At 42.5% G+C, this 20,285-nt stretch overlaps 1 protein-coding gene across 4 annotated transcripts in view; it reads right to left on the bottom strand.

Moving 5' to 3' along the window:
- Positions 1-5,045: 5,045 nt before the first annotated feature.
- Positions 5,046-20,285, bottom strand: part of CCDC62 (coiled-coil domain containing 62) — a 37,706-nt gene continuing 22,466 nt past the window's right edge. For all 4 annotated transcript variants that reach the window (XM_065904791.1, XM_065904792.1, XM_065904793.1 and 1 more), the window contains 3 exons: positions 17,266-17,388; positions 6,508-6,601; positions 5,046-5,825 (listed from right to left, as the gene is read on the bottom strand). In XM_065904791.1, the coding sequence (XP_065760863.1) occupies positions 6,548-6,601; positions 17,266-17,388 (177 nt within the window). In that variant the 3' untranslated portion in view covers positions 5,046-5,825; positions 6,508-6,547. The remainder of the gene's footprint in view (positions 5,826-6,507; positions 6,602-17,265; positions 17,389-20,285) is intronic.

Raw genomic sequence — 20,285 nt, 5'->3', positions numbered from 1 at the left:
ACCCTACGGGCTGAGGCCCGTTAGGCTCCTCTGTCCATGGGATTCTCCAGGCAAGAATACTGGAGTGGGTTTCCATGCCCTGCTCCAGGGGATCTTCCCAACCCAGGGATCAAACCGCTCTTACTTCTCCTGCATTGGCAGGAGTGTTCTTTATCACTAGCGCCACCTGGAAAGCCCAGGTGTAATGTAACTGCAGCTGTAATCAGTTACATTACATGTCATGTGGGATGACTTTTCAGAGACCTAGCAGCTGAGAATGGGACCGGGAGAGGCAGGGATGGGACAGCCTGGAGACAGCTCTGGACTGATCCAGAGCTGGGCCATCAGAAAGCATGCAGCAGAGGCCACAGGAGGTGGTGTGAGTCTTTTTTTTTTCTTTTTTTGAATATTATTACTGGTTTGCTTTTAAAATTACCAGTCACAAAATTTAAGTTTTTTTTTTCTTTTTAAATCACAGGTATGCTCTCAAATGGTTATTTTGTTTCTGCTAGCCTCAGCTTTTCTTTCAGAGTATAAGTGTGAAATCACCCAATACTAAGGACTCCCCTTGAAGTGGGAAGGTGATACCTACATAACCCTGAACGTTGTTTGCTGGACCCCTTCTGTAACCTCACTGGTTCTTCACTGTCTAGTCTTGGAGCTGACACTGGGAACTTGAAAGATGTATTTAACAAGGCTTTCCTCTTACTCCTCTATAAAGAGGAAATAACCCCGCTTTAATCTAATTCTAATCACTGAAAATCTTCTTTACAATAAAATAACAGTGGCTAATATTTGGGCTTCCCTGGTGGTTCAGACAGTGAAAAATCTCCCTGCAATGCAGGAGACCTGGGTTCCATCCCTGGGTTGGGAAGGTCCCATGAAGGAGGGCGTGGCAACCCACTCCAGGAGTCTCACCTGGAGAATCCCCATGGACAGAGGAGCCTGGCAGGCTGCAGCCCATGGGGTTGCAAACAAGAACACAACTGAGCAACTAAGCACAGCTAACATTTACTGAATGCTTAGTATTTGCTAAGCACTAGGCAAAACCCTTTGCATGTATTACTTCATTTTAACCCTCAGCCCCTAGTCAATAGCTGTGGTGGAAGAAGGCCTGCAGGAAAGGGATCTGCAGGCTCCAGACCAGCTGTTTCTCAAACACCTTTATCCACATTCAACAAAAGCGTGTATTATGTGACGCATCTTCTTTTAAACCAGGCAACACCCCCTCTGGGTTTAGAATGTCTGCCACAGGGACCTGGGACTTCCCTGGGGGCCTAATGGTTAAGACTCTGAGCTCCCAATGCAGAGGGCGTGGGTTCGATCCCTGGTCATGGAACTAAATCCCATGTGCCACATGGCACAGCCAAAAAATAAATTAAAAAAAAAAAGCAATGTCTGCCACAGGGACTAAACATCAGCAACCAACTACCACTCCCATCAAACTGTGCCAGGAGCTGTGCTCAGTACTGTCGGGATCCCAGAGTACTTTGTTAAAGACATCTCTATTGAATTGTGATTGATCCGTTTGTAAGAAAGATATTTGAGCAACTGGAGGACAAGGACCACCCTGTCTTACTAAGTTTTTTTTAGTTATTTTTGTTCACATAGTACAGACTGTGTAATATGAGTTCCCTGATCACTGGAACACCAGGGAGTTCCCTGCCTTACTCAGTTTTGTCCTGGTGGTGCCTAGCAGGGTGTCTGGTGCATTAGCAACATCCAGCAAAAATGTGTGTGGAATGAAGAAGTTGAAAAAGTGAATGCAGAGTTCCCCGTAATTTGGCACATCAACATATGGCTTAGTCTTATGAAAGAGCATTCCAGTGGACACAAGGACACAATCTTCCCCACATTTGTCAGGTTCCTCAGTGAGAACACCTTCAGGCAAGAGACCTGATTCTACAACTGGCTCTGTCACTATTTGGCTGAGATTCTCGTTGTTGCGTATCTCCAGTGCTGTTTAATGCTTCCCCTGGGCCATTACAAGGGCAAAGCATTTAGGATATTGGATATTTAGGAGCATTTAGGATAACTTAGACCTGATTACAAGGAAAACCAAGAAAACAAACAATAAAGTTTACATCATTGGACTTACTAAATGATGGTGCTGCAATTCCCACGCTGCCTCATTGACACGTGTCTCATTCTGGTGTCCCAGCCTCCCTTTCCTGCTTCATCTTGCTCCATCCTAGTCCATCAGGTCAGAAAATGTATCACGCTCCTTTCTACCTCAGGGCCTTTGCACATGCTGTTACCACTTATCTGGAATGCTCTTTTTCTTCCCGTTTGCCAGTCAGCATCTACTCATCTTTAGTCTTAGTTCAGATGCCACTTCCTCAGGGAAGCCTTCCCCAAACCCTCCACTCTTGACCTGTGCCCCTATTGTATGCTGACACAGTAGCTCAAAGCTGTATTTTTTGTAGCATTTACCAGTTTTTCACAATCTATTTGTGATTATTTGATTAAGATCTGTCTCTTCCACTAGATGGGCATCCCTGGTGGCTCAGTGGTAGAGAACCCACCTGCCAAATCAGGAGACACGGGTTTGCTCCGAGTCAGGAAGATCCCCTGGAGACGGAAATGGCAACCCACTCCAATATTCTTGCCTGGACAGAGGATCCTGGGGGGCTACAGTCCATGGGGTCACACAAGAGTTGGACATGACTTAACAACTAAACACCAACTTCCACTAGACTGTAAACAAAGATTGAGTCTGCTTTGCTCCCTGTTGTGTCTGCAGTGGCCAGCAAAACAATACTTAATGCAAGCTCAAATTATTTTGTCTCTTTTTGCTAGACCTCTTAAGCATGCATTTGGCTGAGGACCCAGAAATCATCATTTACAGGACTGACTAATGTGCCCTCATTTGATGAAGTTCTCTCAAAGACCATTCTGGTTTTTAACCTACCTGTCAGCTGTGGTTCTGATTAATGCGTCTGGTTTCTTAATCTGACTATATTCATTGTTCTGTATCATGTATGAAGTGGTCACTATGACGACTCTGTTTGGCCCAGAATGATGAAATTTTTTGAAATGGACCCCAAAAGAATTGTCATCACATGGCTCAAGAGAAACAAAGATGCATGGCTTTGAAACAGCCACTGTAGCTACCGGTATCTAACCAGAGAAGGAAAATCTCAGGTCAAGGTCACCAATAACAACTCCAGGATCAATTAGCCATGGTATACACAAAGTTCTGGGGCTTCCCTTGTGGCTTAGATGGTAAAGAACCTGCCTGCGAATGCAGAAGAACCAGGTTCAATCTCTGGGTCGGGAAGATCCCCTGGAGAAGGAAATGGCCACCCACTCCAGTATTCTTGCCTGGAAAATCCCACGGACAGAGGAGCCTGGTGGGCTATAGTCCATACTGTCACAAAGAGTCAGATACGACTGAGCAATTAACACACACACAAGGTTCTAAATCTCAGCCACGTTTCCTGAAATAAACCAAGCTTACCCCACAGTGACCCTCAATCCTTTGCATTCTATTAGCACTTTTTAGGTAAAACTTTTTAAGTATTATCTTGTATTCAGAATTTCAATATTATCTTTATTCAGAATTTCTTTCTTTTGGGTTATTTCTATTTAATAGATCTATTCACAAACTATAAAAATACAGGTCCATCAGTCTCTTTTGAAGGCTGAGATAATTTCTGGCAGGCAAATTATAGTACAATTCAGTTGCCTCCTTTTTTGGCCACTCTGCATGGCCTATGGGATCCTACTTCCCCAGTTCAGTTCAGTCGCTCAGTTGTGTCCGACTCTTTGTGACCCCATGGACTGTAGCACGCTAGCCTTCCCTATCCATCACCAACTCCCAGAGCTTGCTCAAACTCAAGTCCATTGAGTTGGTGATACCAACCATCCTCTGTCATCCCCTTTTCCTCCTGCCTTCCATCTTTCCTAGCATCAGGGTCTTTTCAAATGAGTCAGTTCTTTGCATCACGTGGCCAAAGTATTGGAGTTTCAGCTTCAGCATCAGTCCTGCCAGTGAATATTCAGTACTGATTTACATTTAGGATTGACTGGTTTGATCTCCTTGCAGTCCAAGGTTCTCTCAAGAGTTTTCTCCAATACCATAGTTCAAAGTCTTCAATTCTTTGGCGCTCAGCTTTTTTTTACAGCCCAACTCTCACATCCATACATGACTACCGGAAAAACCACTTCCCCAACCAGGACTCAAACCCTCACCCTTGGCAGTGAAAACAGAGAGTCCTACCCACTGGACTGCCAGGGAATTCCCCTCTCAAGATGAAAAATGTTGATGACAAAATATAAAGGCTGAAATCTAGTTTTATCTTGTAACCAAAGGCTGCCTCTCTTTCACAGAAATTGCTTATGGGCTTAAATAACTAGGGTTGAGAGCGATAAATTGATAATACTAAGGTTTCCATTTTTGAAATGCATGTACTGTAATACACAAGAATGTGGATGGGTAAGAATAGGTATGGGTAGATACTATAACTCTATGAGCTAAAAGACTTTTAGTTACAAAACAACTGGACTTTTCTCAAATCCTTCAGGTCCCTGAAATTGTTCTTAGCATCTCATCAGTATTCTCTCTTTTCACTAGGTAAGTTGACGTGCAGCCGTGAACCTATCATGAAGAGAAGGAGAAAATTTAATATTTTGTTTCTCAGACAGAAAGTCAGCCTCTCCAGGGACATTTTGGGTTTCTAACTTGGAGGCAATGGTTCACAATCGACTATACACAGTACCTTTCTCAGTTTTGCCCTGTATAAACCAGCCTAGCCTGGGGGAAAAAGCAAGCATTTATAAAGAACATAGCCAAACTTCACCCAATTTCTCTTTTCAGCACCCTCATTAAAAAGGCTAAACGGGGTGGCTCCTCCACTCTCATGAAAATCATCTCTGAAGTAGCACTGAAACCTTTTAACAAAGGGTCATTGATAAAGCACAACAGAACTTTGATATCGGCAATGCTTTAAAAAACGACATTCCCATTCCTCAGGAAATTAACTTGCCAGGTTTGGTTTCAAGAGAGTAACCTTCCTTATTTCGCTCCTGTGTCAGAAAAAGAAACCCCAAAAAACAATTTTTATTATTAAAAATATTTTTTATTGACTGAAGCTGATCATTAATTCTTTAAAAAATTAAATTACTTTACAGGTTAAAACAGAAGTTTCAGTCTTCGAGGATAAAAAAAATGCATATAAAACTTGATCTTCCAGCGAGCTTTAGTTTGTATAAGTTGATGGGACTACAACTGATCCAGACAAGAGGGAGCTCTGCTCAGCTTTTGGGACAGAGGAGCCTCAACTGTCAGTAACCCAAGAGATAGTTTGCAGTTAGAAAGGTTTTATATCATATCACTTTATGGCTATTTACACAGCCAAGTTCAGGGCTAAAACTACAAGGGAATACTATTTCTCATATATTTGGAGCTGACGCTAATAAGCTACTGACTATAATGTAAATGTATGCACAGGTTTAAAAAAATCAGATGGCTAAAACAGCATTTTTTTATGCATGGATTCTCCATTTGATGTTCACACTTTTAAAGAGATTCTGGAGTATTTAACCAGAGTCAGCATCTTTATAGAGAAGGCTTTTTCTCTCTTAGCATAAATTCCAAGTTGGCATATTACATACAATATACAATTAGGTCTCATTTCTTACACATGAAAAATATGTCTTCCACATGAAAATGGCTAACCTGAAGACAAACAAGATATACATGTTTAAAAATTAACTTTCGGTTTCAGCTCCCCTTTGGATGTTGCTTACAAAGGATTACTGTCCTTTTTTTTTTTTGTTTTCAAGGCTAAGTATTAGGTATGGATGTCTGCTTCCTGCCTTCCACATGGATGAGAAATCAGCTTCTGTGGGAAGGAAACAGAGTTAATCAAATCAAAATCAATGAGCACTGGATGGTGTGCGATAAGCTCCTAGTTTCTAAAAAAAATGAACTATACAGTCTTGATTCTCAACAACATAAGGTCATGCAAACTATTATAAATATGAAGACTTCTCAGCAAAGAGAAAGAAGACAGGGAGAGAGGGCTGCTTACACTTGGTGCATTCATAATCCTAAAAAATGTTCTTACGCTTAAGTGGAAAACAATTGAGATGATTTTATATTTTAACTTATCAAACTGGCTTCTAAAGAAACTTGGCATAGGAAATGAAGGTTCGATAGAAGAAAACACAAATCAAGAAAGTGCTTCCTGGGTCAATAAGCCTTTTTTAGAAGACTCGAAACCCTATGGAAAGACTTCTTTCCAGACATTCGGATGAAATGCTGACATGGGAGTTTGAAAGCTACATGCATTCACTTCTTTAGGCTTAAAATTCTAGGTACTGAGAACAAGAACTTTTTGATCTGCATTTTTCTTATAAGTAACTGACATTTGACTCTGATTAAATTTAGAAGGTATGTATAAATAGGTCAGGCAAAGAGAAAGGACTACAGGTCAAACTCATTGCCATGCTTCTAGATTATCAATGTCCCCAAGTTACTTATTAAATATAAATAATAAGGTGAGATAAACAAAGGTGACTTACCCATGATCACGATGAACACTGAAGTTGACTTTTGTTTTCTTCAGTTACTGAGAGGGGTATTTTTTTCAGCTGACTCTTCTGAGACTTCCATATTCTACAAAACAACTCCCAAATGAGTACCCAGGATGGAACAAGAAAGTACTTAGGAGGACAATACACAAATACAGCAGAAATGCCTTTAAAAGATCTTAGGGAATTAATGAAATACAATGAAGCAATTTCATACAACCATCATCTAGCCAGCCAACAAAGATGGACTGATTTCCTGCTCATGTGTGGGGCCCCTCTGTCTCTAAGCCTGCAGTTGGAATGTTCTATTTGCTTTACCGTATGTGTGTTATGGCTAAACCCTGGGAGTCAGCTAACGCCCAAATATAACTGGCTCTCTGTCAGCCTTAATATAGACTCTGCGGTGAGCCTGCAGTGAGGACAAGGGTCATCAAGAAGACTCCACAACTCTGAGCAATGCTTTAATTCAGCACTGTGCCTACTGAGGGCATAGCATGGTTAGGTTTTGGGGAGATATTAAAAAAGAAGGAAAGAAGATGAGGAGGATACTTAGAAAGAAACTGGTAGACTCCAGTGGTGAACCTGGGCTTGCTCAGCTGCCTCATCTTCCCACAGAGCCAACCTTTGAGCCATGTTAGGATTCTTCTGGGTGCTTCCAGACCCCTGGGCTCTTAATCACGCTGCTTTCTTCTCTACTGGGATAGCCTTCCTATGTATTTGACTATATGATGTATTTTTCTTCATTATTCTAGAGGGGACTTCCCTGGTGGTTCAGTGGTTAAGACTCCACACTTCCACGCCTCGCGGCACAGCCAAAAATAAATAAATGAATTTTTAAAAGTGATACTAAAATAAAATTAAAAAGATGATTCTAAAAGGAATCCATAGGCTTTACCAGCCTGCCACAGACAAGGTTAAGAACCTTGACAGGTAATCCCAACAGCTGCCAACTACTGATGAAGAGACAGTCCTGTGTTCGGGTCAAAACTCCAACTTCAGTTTCAGGCTGAAACTGAAACCCACCCCACCCCACAGGAGGCCTGCTGCTGATGGTGTGGCAGCTGTGTTGTCTCACTCATTCCTTTTTTTCCTCTATTTTTAAATTAATGTTTTTTAAAGAGCATGGTTTGAATATATATACATAGATAGACAGATTCCTGTTCCCACCTCTTATGTAGAATACCACATGAACCTTTCAGGATCCTGTTTCCTTTCACTTACTAGTACATCCTGAAAAAGATCCTGATGCTGGGGAAGATTGAAGGCAGGAGGAGAAGGGGATGACAGAGGACGAGATGGTTGGATGGCATCACTGACTCGATGGACATGAGTTTGAGCAAGCTCTCAGAGTTGGTAATGGACAGGGAAGTCTGGCGTGCTACAGTCTATGGGGTCGCAGAGAGTCAGACACGACTGAGCAACTGACCTGAACATCCTGGAAACATCTCCCACACCTAGGACCTTCCTATTCTGTCTCAGGGTAACATTCCATCAGGTGGACAGGCCACAGCTATTCATTCAGCTCCTTCTTGCTGGACACTTAGATCAGTTCCTAACTTTGGTTGTTATAAAGCAATGCTGCCATGTGACTTCCCTGCGGGTCCAGTGGCTAAGACTCCACACTTCCAATGCAGGGGGCCTAGGTTCAATCCCCCATCAGGGAATCTAGATCCCACATGCTGCAACTAAGAGTTCGTGTGCCACAACTAAGGCCCAGTGCAGCCAAATAAATGAATAAGTAAAAATAAATATTTTTAAATAATAATATAAAAATAAAGCAAGGCTTCCATGAAAACTTGTCCATATACCATTTACATACACACAGCTCTATGTGAACGAGACAGTCCCAAAGTGATGCTGCCAGGGCAAGTTTTAGACAACATCGACGGGTTCCTTGCCAGAAGGACGGAAGCACTTTGTGCTTTCCCAGCAATGTAAGAGTGCCTATTTCAGAGACAGGCTTTCAATTAAGACCCTTGTCTTTCGAGACAGATGGCAAAATCCTGGGGAAGCTGACGGGCTGCTCAGAACTTATCCCGCTTCCTTGCTGCAAAAATTAAGAATTTTTTACAAAATTATTTACTTTTTCTGTAACCAGCAATACTCCACTCAAAGGACCAGAGGGGCAGAATTTGCAAAGTGTATTGCCAAGTAGATTTCTGTTAGTTAAATTTTGCTTTCCCAACATCTCTAGAATCAGTGAATAATCCCCTGGAAAATATATTACATCTGAAAGCAGTATTTTTGCCAACTAAATGATTATCTGATTCTAGCTGTGGGATGTTAAGCAAGAGATTTAATCACTTTCCCTATCCTGTAAAAGGAGTGGATGTGATGAGACCTCTCTTCTGGATCTTGCCAGCTCAAAAATTCTCTTAAACCAAGTTTTCACCAAACTTGAATAGCTGTAGCATTTTTACTGACTATACCTGTGGTCACCCTTCTGCATTCTTCCTGAACTCTCCTATCAGCTCTATTCACAGTATTTACCAAGCATACTCTGTAGCAGGTATGGCCTGTGCTACACCGGGGGGTTGGGGCTAGGATGAGTGATGGAGGCTCCTAAAGGTGCTAAACCGGGAGCAGAGACCCGTGGATATTCCCAACAGCTGGGACACGCGCTCTGACACACACACACACACACACACACCCAGCTCTACACACACACACACACACACACACACACACCCAGCTCTACACACACACACACACACCCAGCTCTACACACACACACACACACCCAGCTCTACACACACACACACACACACACACACACACAGCGGTGCTGTGAGGACAAAAGTGAGGGAGCTCCTGATTACATCTTAGGAATTAACATGAAACCCCAAAGAGGAGGTTAAGAGAAGAACCTGAGGCCATGAAGGTGAGTAGAAGCTGTCAGAAGGATGATTCTGAAGTATAGTCGGTTCTGCTATGACACTTGTTTTGAAAACACGAATTTGTTCCAGCTCATCTGATATATTCAAGAATGACCTGAGTTGTTTGTGTTTGTCAATGCGCAATTTTTGTCCACAAGAAACCCTAGGTGAACTGGGCTGGGTCATGTAGGAATACACCCACCCCCACCTCCAGACCCCTCCAGCATCTACCAGCTCTCGCCCTGGGGGTGTCATGAAACACAGCCACACCTCCTGCTATCACTTTCCATCCATAATCACCCTCCGGCTACCACAGACTGCAACCTCTCTGACACCCAATTCTACCTGCAAACTTCAGGGCTTTTTCAGGGTAAAGTGCCACATTTATGGCAATATTTGTGTGCTTCTTAATTCTTTAACATGCATAAAGCTGTCCTACCATTTAAATGACCTTTAAAGTGTCCTTTTAAAGATGTGTCACTGATAAAGGTTTTGAGGCTCTGCTCCAAATCCCATTTTCCCCATAAACTGTAAGGTTTTTGTTGTGCAGTTTTGTGTTGTGTGGCGATTGTTAGGAACCCATATGTTGCATTATGGCAGCTGTAGCTGTGGTTATCAAAATACTAAATAAGATTGTGATACAATAGTATATAGCCTTCTTTATTAGTGCATTAAATAATAAAGTCTAGCAGCAGGCCTAATGGTCTGTAATTCTGACACAGTACTTAGTGTAAATGATATTTCAAGATACCAATAATACCTGCAATGTGGTAGGAATTATTTGTTATTTCTACGAATGACAAAATCATAAGTAGCAGGTACGATGATGGCTTGTTTCCTATAGTCATAACTGAAGGAAGTGCTCTATTTCAATTAGAGATTCACAAAAATAATCTGATGTGTAATTTTTATTCCCCCCATCAAAATTTATGGATCTTCTAAATTCTATTCAACAAACTCTGATGAAAAACCTCTGCCCAACAAATCTGCGAGGACAGAAAGTAGATGAAGATCAGCCTGAAGCAGAGGGGAAGTAAAATGGGGAGTAACTGTCAGTGGGTGCAAGGTTCTTCTGGAATGATGAAAATGTTCTAAAGCTGGATCATGGTGACAGTTGCACAACTTTGTAAATATACTAAACCACTGAATTGTACACTTCTACATGGGGGAAGGTTGTGGATAGGTGAACTATACCTCAATAAATGCTGTTAAAAACTTTAAAAACTCTTACTAATACTTAAAAATGTTCTATCCCAATGTAAATAAACAACTTCACTGATGCTACAAAGATTTTGTCAAGAAAAAAATTCTTCCTAGGAAATACCCACAACTCATATTTAAAATGGGCAAAGGACTTAAAGACACTTCAGGTTAGTGAAACGGCTACTGAAAACTTGGCTTAAAGAAGTTTTGAGCTGGAAAGATCCAGAAGAGCGATCTCATCGCAACATTCCTTTCACAGGAGAGGGAAAGTGATTAAAACTCTTACTTAACATCCCACAGCTAGAATCAGATAATCATTTAGTTGGCAAAAATACTGCCTTCAGATGTCATACATTTTCCAATGTATTATTCACTGATTCTAGTGTAGGTGATGGAATGCCAGTTGATCTATTTCAAATCCTGAAAGATGATGCTGTGAAAGTGCTGCACTCAATATGCCAACAAATTTGGAAAACTCAGCAGTGGCCACAGGACTGGAAAAGGTCCGTTTTCATTCCAATCCCAAAGAAAGGCAATGCCAAAGAATGCTCAAACTACCACACAACTGCACTCATCTCACGTGCTAGTAAAGTAATGTTTAAAATTCTCCAAACAAGGCTTCAGCAATACATGAACCATGAACTTCCAGATGTTCAAGCTGGTTTTAGAAAAGGCAGAGGAACCAGAGATCAAATTGCCAACATACGCTGGATCATCGAAAAGGCAAGAGAGTTCCAGAAAAACATCTACTTCTGCTTTATTGACTATGCCAAAGCCTTTGACTGTGTGGATCACAATAAACTGTGGAAAATTCTGAAAGAGATGGGAATAGCAGACCACCTGACCTGCCTCCTGAGAAATTTGTATGCAGGTCAGGAAGCAACAGTTAGAACTGAACATGGAACAACAGACTGGCTCCAAATAGAAAAAGGAGTACATCAAGGCTGTATATTGTCACCCTGCTTATTTAACTTATATGCAGAGTACATCATGAGAAACACTGGGCTGGAGGAAGCACAAGCTGGAATCAAGATTGCCGGGAGAAATATCAGTAACTTCAGATATGCAGATGACACCACCCTTATGGCAGAAAGTGAAGAAGAACTAAGGAGCCTCTTGATGAAAGTGAAAGAGGAGAGTGACAAAGTTGGCTTAAAGCTCAACATACAGAAAACTAAGATCATGGCATCCGGTCCCATCACTTCATGGCAAATAGATGGGGCAACAGAGGAAACTGGCTGACTTTATTTTTCTGGGCTCCAAAATCACTGCAGATGGTGACTGCAGCCATGAAATTAAAAGACACTTACTCCTTGGAAGGAAAGTTATGACCAACCCAGATAGCATATTAAAAAGCAGAGACATTACTTTGCCAACAAAAGTCCGACTAGTTAAGGCTATGGCTTTTCCAGTGGTCATGTATGGATGTGAGAGTTGGACTATAAAGAAAGCTGAGCACCGAAGAACTGATGCTTTTGAACTGTGGTGTTGGTGAAGACTCTTGAGAGTCCCTTGGACTGCAAGGAGATCCAACCAGTCCATCCTGAAGGAGATCAGTCTTGGGTGTTCATTGGAAGGACTGATGTTGAAGTTGAAACTCCAATATTTTGACCACCTGATGTGAAGAGCTGACTCATTGGAAAGACCCTGATGCTGGGAAAGATTGAGGGCAGGAGGAAAGGGGGACGACAGAGGATGAGATGGTTGGATGGCATCACCGACTCGATGGACATGGGTTTGGGTGGACTCCGGGAGTTGGTGATGGACAGGGAGGCCTAGCGTGCTGTGGTTCATGGTGTCGCAAAGAGTTGGACACGACTGAGTGACTGAAATGAACTGAACTGATTCACCGATTCTAGAGATGCTAGGAAAGCAGAGTACATAGGAGAAGGGGAAGACACCTGGAGGGCCAACGAGCACATGAAGATGCCTGTCGTTAGGTTATCAGGAAAATGCAAAGTAGTCAATGGCAGTGAGATGCTATGTCAAATATAGTAGAATGGCTAAAATCAAACGGACTGACAAAACTGAGGCCAGGGACTCCCTGGTGGTCCAGTGGTTAACACTCTGCCTTCCAAAGCAGGGGACAACGATCTGATTGCTGGGTCTGGGAGGACTCCATTGCCACGGAGGAACTACTACTGAGCCTCAACTACTGAGCCAGTACACAAGGGCCTCTGCTCTGCAACAAGAGAAACCACCGCAATAAGCCGGCATCCCACAAACAGAGAATAGACCCCTGCCCACCACAACTAGAGAAGGCCCATGAGCAGCAATGAAGACCCAGTGCAGCCATAATTTTTAAAAAAAAATCATAGTTGTGTGAGGCTGTGGAGAACCTAGGTCTTTCATACAGGGCTGGGAGGGACGTAAAATGGTACCAACCACTCTGAAAAATGACTTGGCAGTTTATTAAAAATTTAAATGCTATAACTAGCAATTCTACTTCTAGGTATTCACCCGTAGAGAAATGAAGACATATGTCCATTTAAAAAAAAAGGTTTGTGTGTGTGAAATGTTCACAGCTTTACTTATGATAGTCCAAAACTGGAAACAACCCAGATAGCCCATCAACAGGCAGACAAACAAACAGTGGTCTTTTCATACAATGGAATGCTAATCAGCAATAAAAAAAAGAGTGAAATACTGATAAACAGCAACACGTATGAATCTCAAAATAATTCTACTGAAAGAAGCTAGATAAGGAGTATAACCTGTCAGTCAGTCAGTTACTTCAGTTGCTTAGTCCTGTCCGACTCCTTTTGACCCCATGGACTGCAGCATGCCAGGCCTCCCTGTCCATCACCAACTCCCGGAGTTTGCTCAAACTCACGTCCATTGAGTCGGTGATGCCATCCAACCATCTCATCCTGTGTCATCCCCTTCTCCTCCCAACTTCAATCTTTCCCAGCATCAGGGTCTTTTCCAATGAGTCAGTTCTTCACATCAGGTGGCCACAAGTATTGGAGTTTCAGCTTCGGCATCAGTCCTTCCAATGAATGTTCAGAAATGATTTCCTTTAGGATGGACTGCTTGGATCTCCTTGCAGTCCAAGGGACTCTCAAGAGTCTTTTCCGTAACACCACAGTTTAAAAGCATCAATTCTTCGGTGCTTGGCTTTCTTTATAGTTCAACTCTCACATCCATACATGATTCCTGGAAAAACCATAGCTTTGACTAGACGGACCTTTGTTGGTAAGGTAATGTCTCTGCTTTTTAACATGCTGTCTGATGCTGTTGCTGCTGCTAAGTCCCTTCAGTTGTGTCCGACTCTGTGCGACCCTATAGATGGCAGCCTACCAGGCTCCCCCGTCCCTGGGATTCTCCAGGCAAGAACACTGGAGTGGGTTGCCATTTCCTTCTCCAATGCATGAAAGTGAAAAGTGAAAGTGAAGTCGCTCAGTTGTGTCTGACTCGTAGCGACCCCATGGACTGCAGCCCACCAAACTCCTCCGTCCATGGGATTTTCCAGGCAAGAGTATTGCAGTGGGTTGCCATTGCCTTCTCCAAATATGCTGTCTAGGTTGGTCATAAAATAATAGTACAACCTGTATCACTGCATTTATATGAAGTTCTAGAACAGGCAAAACTATTCTCTAATGATAAAAGTCAAATCAGTAGTTGCCTGGGGTGGAGGGAGGGAAAGATTCCCTCCAAAGACCATGAGGGAACTTTCTGGGGTGATGGAGATGTTCTATATCTTGAGAGGGATGTTGGTGGTGGTTGTTCAGTTGCTAAGTCGGTTCCAATTCTTTTCTGACCCCATGGACTGTAGCCCGCCAGGATCCTCTGTCCATGGGATTTCCCAGGCAGGGGAAGTTGGAGTGGGTTGCCATTTCCTCCTCCAGGGGATCTTCCCAACCCAGGGATTGAACTCACGTCTCTTGCTTGGCAGGTGGATTCTTTACCACGAGTCTAGCATTTCCCAGGTGGCACTAGTGGTAAAGAACCCGCCTGTCAATGCAGGAGACATAAGAAATGTGGGTTCGATCCCAGGGTTGGGAAGATCCCCTGGAGAAGGGAATGGCAACCTTCCAACATTCTTGTCTGAAGAATCTCATGGGCAGAGGAGCCTGGTGGGCTGTAGTCCAGTGGGTTGCAAAGAGTTGGACACGACTAAAGCAACTTCGCACACATGCACGGCTGCATATAGGCATTACGGGCTTTCGTGGTGGCTCAGTGGTAAAGAATCTGCCTACCAGTGCAGGAGATCCCACATGCTGCAGAGCAACCAAGCTCGTGCAGTGCAGCTACTGAGCCTGTGCACAGGGCTTGTGCTCTGCAACAAGAGAAACCACTGCGACGAGGAGCCCCCGCTCACCAAAACTAGAGAAAGCCCCACGTGCAGCAATGAAGACCCAGCGCAGCCATAAATAAATAAATAAATAAATAAATGATTTTTTAAAAAAAGAGGTATTTCAGGGATTTCCCTAGTGGTCCAGTGGTAAGAATCCACCTTCCATAGCCTGAATGGGAGGGAGTTTGGGGGAAAATGGATACATGTATATGTATGACTGAGTCCCTTCCCTGTTCACCTCAAACTATCACAACATTGTTAATCAGCTATACCCCAATACAAAGTAAAAAAGTTAAAAAAAACAATCTACCTCCCAATGAAGGGGCACAGCTTTCGTCCCTGGTCGGGGAACTAAAATCCCACACACAGAAGGGCACCTAAGCCTTCACGCCACAACTAGAGAGAAGCCGGCGTGCTGAAATGAAAGATCCCGTCTGCTACAGCAAAGATCCTGCCTGCTGCAACTAAGACACAGTGCAGCCAAAGATAAATTTAAAAAGTTTTTTAACAAATGGTATTTCAATGTCTTGCAGACCTTTTCAATTTTATTTGGTCAAGGATACAAAAATGTTTAACTCAATGGCTTTCAAGTATCGTGATCTGTGTCCACAGCACATCCAACTAGAGGACCTGGAATCTTACAGCACCCACCTCAAGCTTGCATCTTACAGATTGGGGAACTGGGGCTCAAGTGTCCTGATTTCAAGTTCAATGTTCTTTTCACTATTTATGTCAGGCTATAAAATCTACAAAGCGACATATCACTGCTAACGTTCCTGTGCTCGGAGAAAGCAGTTAGAATTAATGTGTGACAGACTCCCCAAAGACTGATAGATTTAGAAAATGACTATTTTGCAATTCCTAATAAAACAACAGATCTAAAGCATAACAATCAAGAAACACTAAAGTCACTAAGTGAACTTTAGGGAAACTCTATAATAAAAAACCTCAGGCTGACAACCTCCCCGTTAAGTCTGACATCCAAAAGTGGGGCAGTCGGACACGAGGATCCTGCTGATACGATGCACTAGGCAGCAGACTAGGTGTCACCCACGAAGGCGTAGCGCCAAAACAAACAAAGAGAGCCCAAGCTGATCCCAAGTCTAAACAAGTCACAGGATAGAAATACTAGCTTATAGGAATTTGGAGGTTAGAGGTATGCGTGACGCAACAGTGAGGACGGAGTCATCAAGCCTATCTCAGTTCCTGGGCAAATCTACGGGACACTGACCCAGTGCCTCTCCCGCAAATGAGTGGCATCAAAAGACAAAGAAAGAAGGGACTTCTCTGGTGGCCTAATGGCTAAGACTCTACACTCAATGGAGGGGGCCCAGGTTTAATCTCTGGTTGGGGAACTAATAAGAGCCCATGTGCTGCAACTAAGACCCAGCACAGTCAAACAAATAAATATTTTTAAAAAAATGAAACACACACACACACACACACAAAAAACGAAACACAAGACAAAGAAGAGAGGAGGAAGGAAGGAGAGAAGGAGGGAAGGAAGGAGAAGGAACTGTTAGTGACGAAGAGAGACCTTAGGGATTCATTCAAATGCAAAATATGGATCTTGATTGAGTATTAATTTGAACAAATAGTAAAAAGATACTTTTGAGACAAACGGGGAGACCTTAAGGTGGTGTAGGAGTCATCAGACAATACTAAGAAGTTACTGTGAATTTGGCTGGGTGTGATAAAAGTCCTTATCTGTTAGAGCCACAGAATGAAGTACATATGAGTGAAAAGACATGATGTCTGTTGTTGTTTTTGCTAAGTCATGTTCAACTCTGTCTGACCCCACGGATTGTAGCTACCCACCAGGCTCCTCTGTCCATGGGATTTTCCAGACAAGAATACTAGAGTGGCTTGCCATCTCCTACTCCAGGGGATCTTCCCGACCCAGGGATCGAATGCTAGATGCAAGATGTCTCTTGCATCTCCTGCATTGGCAGGCAGATTCTTTACCACTGAGCCGCCAGGGAAACCTGACATTATGTCTAGGGTTTGCTTTAAAATGTTTCAGGAAAAAACAGGGATGGATAGGGGAAGATGAAACAAAGGCAGCAGAAAGCTGATGGTTACTGAAACTCTGGGATTAGAAGCATTCTTTCTACTTCTGTACCTGAAATTTTCTATAATAAAATGTCTTTTAAAAATCCCCCAGAATGTACGTGCATGTGCCTAGGTAATTGGAAAGAGGAAGTCTGGGTGTGGTGACATCTGTGGCAACATTCTGTTCCTCCTTAAACCCAGGCTGCTAACCCCTTCCCCCCGACATGAAGACACTGTCATTCTAACAGAAAGTGACACTGGCACACAATGACGGAAAATGTTGATACTACAGGTGGGGTCAAAAGAAAAGGAAGCACGTACGCTTTTGCTGGCACTGAGATTCTCAGAGCTGATGGGAAGCAGGGTGCTCAGCTCCAGGTCCGTGACCATCTGACGGGATTCTGCCAGCAAACGCTGCAGCTTACTCGTGGGGGAAAAATCATCCTGGGAACACAACACAATTCAAGCACTGATGAAATCAAGAAACACGTTCCAACGTTTATGTCTACAAGAACAATCTAACAGACACAAACGTCAACTATTCATGACTCGTTCTTTCACTTTAGGTGTTTGTTACATCCCAAAGCAGTACACTAAATACTAAAAGAACCAAATTTCAGTTCTTTCTTAAAATCTATTTGACTAGGTAATTTGACTTCAACAGAACTTCTACAACTAATTAAGTAACACCCATGTGATAAAAGAATCGTAGGTATTGTTTACCTCTCTTAAATCAACTTGTCAAAGCTGTAATTACCAAGTCAAAACACTTACAAAATGCAACTGTAACACTAAAGGCTTGCTAGCTTTTAAATTGTTTAATTTATTATTTTTTGGTCATACCATGGAGCATGTAGGATCTTAGGTCCCTGATCAGGGATCAAACCTAGGTCCTTTGCATTGGGAGCACAGAGTCTTAACCACTGAACTGCCAGGGAAGTCCTCTGTTAGCTTTTAAAAATATGTGGAAATACACCTTAGTTTTTGTTCATTCTTGTTTAATTTTCTACTTTGTGTAAAAAGTTTTTCACAGTATATAACCTGTGTACAACCTGTGAGTTTTCCACAGTGAACATACAATTAACTATACAATTCAGTGAACATCTGGTGAGTTCTGGCACGTGTACACACCCATGAAACCATTCCCATGATGAATACAGGTCACATTTATCATGCCTGTGTCCCTGGGGAATTCTTGCCTCTCAGAGTCCCTCTTTCCCATTTCCAGACAACAACTGATCTGCTTTCTCTCTCAGGAGATTAGTTTGCATTTTCTAGAACTTTATATAAATGCATTACATACTTTTGTCTGTCTGGCTTCTTATCTCAGCATAATTATCTTGGGGTACACCAATGCTGTATGTGTATAAATAGTTCATTCCTTTTTATTGCTGAGAAGTACTCTATTGTATAGATAAACCACTGTCTATCTATTCACTTTCTGTAGCATACTCAGGTTGTTCCCAGGTTTTTTTAACTAGTGAAAATAAAGCTGCTTGAATATTTATGTGGACATATGTTTCCATTTCTCCAGGAGTAGAAGAGCTGGGTCATATGGTAGGTATATATTTAACTTTTTTTTAAAGCAGTTTTTTAATAGAAAGTACCCAAGTGTTTTCCAAAGCGGCTCTGCCATTTACATTCCCGCCATCAGTGAATGAACGGTCCAGATGCTCCTGATTCTAGTCAACCCTTGGTACCGTCAATTCATAACAAAGAGAACCAACACTCATCAAAACGCCCATTAGTGGCCAAGCCCTACGACATCCCCTCGAAACCAAGGAACTGTGATGCTGTGTGTGTGCGTTAGTCGCTCAGGTGTGTCTGACTCTTTGCGACCCCATGTAGCCTGCCAAGCTTATCTGTCCAGGAGATTTTCCAGGCAAGGATACTGGAGTAGGTTGCCATTTCCTTCTGCAGGGGATCTTCCCGACCCAGGGATCAAACAGAGGTCTCCTGCATTGCAGGCAGATGCTTTATCGTCTGAGCTACGAAGGAAGCCCCAACTGTGATGCTTTAATTATATATTTGTAGGTGAAGAAATTGAGGCTCAAAGAAGTTAAATAACTATTAAGGTCACTGAACTAAGACAAAGCAAAACGGGGATTTGAACTCAAATCAGATGCTTTCAAAGCCAGATATCTTCCCAAAATAACCCCCAAAATGACTAAGTTTACTTGAACTAATTTTCTTTATGATAGAGCTGTGATCAGGAGCCTGTTCATGATAAAGACACTGGCTCATCCACAATAGTGACAGTGTAGGGCTTCCCTAGTGGTTCAGTCATAAAGAATTTGCCTGCCAATGCAGGAGACACAGGAAAAGTGGATTCTATCCCTGGGTGGGGAAGATCCCCTGGAGTAGGAAATGGCACCCCACTCCAGTATTCTTGCCTGGAGAATTTCATGGACAGAGGAGCTTGGCGAGCTATAGTCCATGGGGTCAAAAAGAGTCGGACACGACTGAGCGACTAAACACACACCCACACAGAAACAGCCTCACTGCCTGCATGTAGGGGTGGAACAAACAGACCACAGTTTATTCAATCCCTGGACAGCACATTGAGCAACCATCAAAATGAAGAGGCTAGGTCCACAATGTCAACACTGATGAGGGTCACAAAATACTGGGAAAAAGAGCTGGAAAATCACATTGCAAAAGACACTTATGTACATTTTAAACGAAGTAACAGTATGTGATGTTTAAGTGTACACTTTTATGAAAAACATAAAAGCATAAAGCAAATGTGGACACAACTTCACTGTAGTGGTTAACTGGTGGCGGTGGGCGGGCGGCGGCAGGGGGATGGGGCAGAATGACACATGGAGTTTACTCTTTATCTGTAAGATTCTATTTCTTTAACACTTGAAAAATAAAGCACATACAGCAAAATGTAAACATGTTAAATCTGAATGTAGGTACACAGTTGCTTCTTGTACTCTTCATTTTCTGTGTGTTTAAACTATTTACTAAAAATAGATACAGCAATCACTTAGAGGGCCTGAGGGACATTTTGCCTGAAGCTAACCTACAGTATGTTTAAGAAGGGAAGTAACTATGACTTCAGTTCAGTAATGCAGGTAAAGTCCTATAGCTAAAATAAAACCTGAAAAACAGCCAAAATTAAGCACACTAACAATACTGTTACAGGAGAATTAAAAGTGCCTGAGGAGAAATCTTGCTTGAATAAGCTGGATATTTCTTTCTTTAAAGATTAAAAAAAAAAAAAAAGGACCATTTTTAAAGTCCTTATTGAATTTGTTACAATATTCTTCTTATGTTCTTTGCTTTTTGGCCATGAGGCAAAGGCAAAGACCAGGGATCAAGCCCACAGCCCCCTG

This window comes from Muntiacus reevesi, chromosome 13 (assembly GCF_963930625.1).
Source record: "Muntiacus reevesi chromosome 13, mMunRee1.1, whole genome shotgun sequence".
Lineage (NCBI taxonomy): Eukaryota > Metazoa > Chordata > Mammalia > Artiodactyla > Cervidae > Muntiacus > Muntiacus reevesi.
This window is presented reverse-complemented; position numbering and strand designations above follow the sequence as displayed.